Here is a 5239-nt window from a genome sequence, read left to right as displayed (position 1 = left end):
ATTCATTTTTCATTACTCCCAGATTAATTTTTTAAAGCTAGTCTTTTAAACATATATAAACAACTATTGTTGTTTAATATTATAGTAGTATTATATTATATAGTATTTAATAATGATTTATAAGATAATTAATAAGATGTTTAATACATGTCCTTATAAACCTCTAAAGTGAGAACTATTCATACTTATAACCGAAAAGAGCTCCTTGAAATCAGGACAGCGATTACTCACCCGTACTGCAAAAATATTTTTTATTTAACACAAGGGATGGCGGTCTGTGTATATTTCTAAACAGCAGCTGGTGCAAGAAATCTAATAGTAGAGAAGTCTCAGGATTTTGCTCGCCTGAGGTAGAGTATCTCATGATAAGCTGTAGACAACACTATTTACCAATTGAGTTTTCATCTATATTCTTCGAAGCTGTCTATTTACCACCACAAACCGATGCTGGCACTAAGACCACATTCAATGAGCTGTACATTGCCATAAGCAAACAAAAAAACGCTCATCCAGAGGCGCCGCTCTTAGTGGCCGTGGACTTTAATGCAGGGAAACTTAAATCTGTTTTATCTCATTTATACCAGCATGTTAAACGTGCAACCAGATTAATAAAAAACTCAAGACCACCTTTACTCCAAACACAGAGAAGTGTACAAAGCTCTCCATTTGACAAATCTGACCATAATTCTATGGTCCCGCAATGCCCTCTGACGAACCATCAAACAGGCGTCAATACAGAACTAAGATTTTTATTTTTTTTATTTTTTTATTTAACCTTTATTTAACCAGGTAGGCCAGTTGAGAACATTTTCTCATTTACAACTGCAACCTGGCCCAGATAAAGCAAAGCAGTGCGACACAAACAACACAGATGCGATAAACAACAGTACAGGCAAATACAATAGAAAAAAATATATTTACAGTGTGTGGGAATGGTGTAAGGAGGTAAGGCAATAAATAGGCCATAGTAGCGAAGTCATTACAATTTAGCAAATGAACACTGGAGTGATAGATGTGCAGATGATGATGTGCAAGTAGAAATACCGGTGTGCAAAAAAAGTAAATCAAAACAATATGGGGATGAGGTAGGTAGATTGGATGGGCTATTTACAGATGGGCTGTGTACAGCTGCAGCGATCGGTGAGCTGCTTAGATAGCTGTTTGATACGGTTTTCCCTTTAGAGAAGTTAACATTAGAAAACAGTTTACTTTAAGCCATCTCTGAGCGAATTTACATATCTAAAGCCTCTATAGCGCCTAAAGTAATTGTACAGTGCTTTGTCGCTGCATTATCAGTTATAGGGTGTTCATATGTTTAATGGAAGAAGGACCTGAAATAGGTGTCTCCATAAAGATAATCTAAAGAGCCTACCTACAACTGCAGTGCTCACTCAAACAGTGCTCCCAACACACACTCAGCCCTCCCGCCCTCACCCTCCCCACCCCCCACTCACAAACTAACTTATTCACTCACTCTGTAACAGTCTGCAAACTGCTTGATAGTCAGCAGCATCAGGTCACAGTGAAACATGTAACAAAATATGTATAAAGACAAATACCATGGCGGCCGCAACATTTATTTGAATTGACTATTCTCAAAATGATCTAGAACATATCAATGGTTAAAGTATAAACACAAAACAACACAGATGAGGTTAAATTAAAAAATGTATTCTGAAACAGTCACACTGTAGTGTGCTGAAGGAAGTCATGTGTTTATGGTCTGCAAAATGACTTTACTGATGATTAGTAAATGGTTTATAATTACATTTATTAAACATCTTATGAACTTATGAATCATTATTACATACTTTAAAAGTTGTTTATAAATGTGAGAATAACTAGCTTACTAAAACAAATGTGGGAGTAATGATACATAACTATTTATTAATCCATTCTAAATGCTGTAATAAAAGGTGTTATTATAAAGTGTCATCAATCTCTATATACATTCAGAGTAAACAGCATCTGAAAGAGCTGCTCTGGTGTGACCCCTGACCTGGAAACATTTATGTAGTGAGAGTAGTGGTAGTGTTCATAACCAGTATATTGAGGTTGAGGTGTCTGCTGTGGTCTCCTGCTCTGTTGTGTTTAATCATTACTGCATATAGTAGTTATTTATAAAAGTGAGAATAACTAGCTGACTAATATTTAACAAATGTGGGAGTAATGATTAATAAATGGTGATCAAACTGTAAATGATTACAAATGGTTTAATGCTGAACATTATTATAAAGTGTTACCCACAATTTCATATTATTACATTTTACAAGTACTTACACAATACACCATTGAGTTAGACTTGGATGTTATCTGATATCATAAAGAATTGCACATTTCAACTTTAATGTACTTGTTTAAGGCATTGTGTCCCAAATGAGCCACTAGAGGGTAATGTTTAACAACATATAGGAACATGAAAGGTATAATCCCTTATTGATGTCACCTGTTAAATCCAATTCAATCATTGTAGACGAAGGTGAGGAGACAGGTAAAATAAGCATTTTTAAGCCTTAAAACAATTAAGACATGGATTGTGTATGTGTGCCATTCACAGGGTGAATGGGCAAGACAACATATTTAAGTGCCTTTGAAAGGGGTATGGTACTAGGTGCCAGGGGAATTGGTGTTGATTGTGTCAAGAAGGGCAACAGTGTTTTTCACACCAAGCAATTTCCTGTGTATCAAGATTGGTCAGTCACCCACAGCACAAAGGATTGGAGTCAATATGGGCCGGCATCCCTGTGGAACACTTTCGACATCTTGTAGAGTCCATTTCCTGACAAATTCAGGCTGTAGTGAGGGCAAAAGAGGGTGCAATTCAATATTAGGTTGTTGTTCCTAATGTTTTGTACACTCAGCTTATAATTACTTATGACATCCTCAAAATGTGCTTTCAGAAAACGCACAAACTATTTACCATTAAATAACATGGCACTACCACAGGCGTTGGTATTTGGAATATACAACCCAAACTGACTACAATGTATTTTATAAAAACAAGCTAATACCTTCTTATGCCTTCTCCTAGTCATTCCAATCCACCCAAATCATTCTGTATCAACACCACATGTATCTATGATGACAACACAGAGATAAGTAATGAAAGAGTATTGTTACATGAAAGAAGCAATTACAACAATTGTATGACAAAACCATATCAAACCTGTTTGTCAAATTGGGGAATAAAAACATAGGAACTATGAACGCCTAAACTTCAGAGTTATAATAAGTTTAGCTGTCAATTTGAACCATGGATAAAAGAAAGCATAAATTATTGGATTAATTAAGGAATTAACAAGTGGCAGAAAGCAGATGATGGATGATGATACATTTTCACCAAAAAAAGATAGAAAGAAAGAAACAGGAGATGGAGTCCAACAAATGAGATAGTTGAAAACAACAATAGAAAGAGTTTTTGTTGCTTTTCTCTCAGACTTATTTTCCTGTACAGTTTGAACACCAGCCTCTTTTGAAAATACCTTTCTGGCCTGTGATCTGGCCACCACAAAGATTTTCAAATAAAGCGTTATAATAATAGCGCAAGGGACAACCATTTTAAGTACAAGGCTAATGATATTAACCCAATTGAACCCTTCAAGAATAAAACATTCTTTCAAACACCTACTCGGTACCTGTACATTTACAAAGTTTTTTATAATAGCAGCATCGTGTATGATACAACAACACCAGGTAATGGATATACAACACATCGTTCTTGTTATTGTTATTTTAGAGTGGTATAATAAGGGATCACACACAGCAACATAGCGGTCAATAGATATCAAGACCAAATTGCCCAGAGATAAAGAGGTACTTAAACAAGTGATGTAGAATTGAAACACACAGAAATATTCCCCAAAACCCCAGCATGATTCCATTATTGCTACCGTCGTTACTGGTAACGCAATCAATCCCACCAGGAGATCTGACACAGCCAGAGAGAGAATGAGCAGGTTGGTTGGAGTGTGAAGCTGCTTGAAGTGAGAGATGGAGATAATCACCAGTACGTTCAAAAATACTGTAACTGCTGAAATCACTGAGATGAATAAGTAGATTGCTGAGTGAATTGAAGTCAATGGCAAAGCCTTTCTGCAAGAAGAATTTCTGTCTTGAAAACAGTATTGAACATCTTCAAGTTCCTCCATTTGTAGTAAAATATCAAAATGCTGAGATCATCCTGCTCCTGCTTGGTCCTGTAAGTGACCCTGCCAGGTCAGCCGTCTGACAAACTCTGAGCTCTGCCTCTCTATTTATCCATGACTGACTGACTGACACCACCCCCCCCCCCCCCCCCCCCCCTCCACAGGAGCCTCTCTGCACACACACAAACACACACAAATCATTTATGAAAACATGATGTAATGTATGATGTGATTGGATGTTGCTGTGCCCACCTAGCCTGTCCTTCAGTCTCACTGATTGTTAGATATGAGTGTAAAGGTACATGTTCTGAAATACTGAGCATTATAATGGGGACGATTTTGTTCTCCTATTTCCACAATGTTTTATTAATAGCCAGAGATTTGAATTTAAAATTATGTAAATCATGGTTATTTCATTTATAATTGGGCTGATTCAAACAAATACATTTTTAAGTAGGTTAGAAGCAGGACAGTGAGACAGAGTCTGGGTCAGACAGTCAGGCAGGCAGGCCCTACCTGGACCTCTGCCTCTTCTCAGTGGGAGGAGTCTGGAGTTTCATCTCTCTCCGGTCCCCAGAGGGAACCAAACTTACAGCCTGACCTGGTCAAGAGGGCAGAGGAGAGAGTGGAAGTCATCCTAGATGACGCAGTGTGGAGGAAGACCCCAGCAATACTGCTATTGAAGGTTAATAGATGACGTTATTACGAAAAAATTGTACGTTGTATGGAAAATGAATGTTTTGGTAAAGATGAAATGTGAAGTTAGTTGTCTAAAATTGGATTTGAGTCTAATCTAGACCTTGCCCATAACTTGGTACGCCCAGAGAAGTGCCCTAAAGGCGGTTCTACCCACTTCTGAGTCGAGGGTATAAAACCTGTGCGTGAAGAATTTACAGATAAGACTACGTGACCCAAGCTGCAGCCGAGGTCTAAAAAAGTCAACAAACCCAAAACGCAACACAAGTTTGAAGACAAAGAAATATTTTTCCACCCAAGCTACGGATGAGTAGCTGTGTCTAAGCGGGTGAATTCAAGTCAAACCCCCTAGCCTCCACTCCACTCCTCATCGAATCGTGGTATCTGCATTGTTTCAT

General features: G+C 37.7%; 1 protein-coding gene across 1 annotated transcript; it reads right to left on the bottom strand.

Moving 5' to 3' along the window:
• Positions 1–3200: 3200 nt before the first annotated feature.
• On the bottom strand, positions 3201–4210 carry LOC139380131 (trace amine-associated receptor 13c-like). Its single transcript, XM_071122577.1, has one exon. The coding sequence runs from the start codon at positions 4146–4148 to the stop codon at positions 3201–3203; it is 948 nt and encodes a 315-aa protein (XP_070978678.1). The 5' UTR covers positions 4149–4210.
• Between the last annotated feature and the right edge of the window lie 1029 nt (positions 4211–5239).

This window comes from Oncorhynchus clarkii, chromosome 22 (genome assembly GCF_045791955.1).
Source record: "Oncorhynchus clarkii lewisi isolate Uvic-CL-2024 chromosome 22, UVic_Ocla_1.0, whole genome shotgun sequence".
NCBI lineage: Eukaryota > Metazoa > Chordata > Actinopteri > Salmoniformes > Salmonidae > Oncorhynchus > Oncorhynchus clarkii.
Note: the sequence above shows the minus strand (reverse complement) of the source record. Positions and strands in the feature narration are given on the sequence as shown.

Excerpts from the sequence above, each read along its gene's own strand:
- LOC139380131 (XM_071122577.1), bottom strand. The coding sequence starts at position 4,148 with ATGGAGGAACTTGAAGATGTTCAATACTGTTTTCAAGACAGAAATTCT.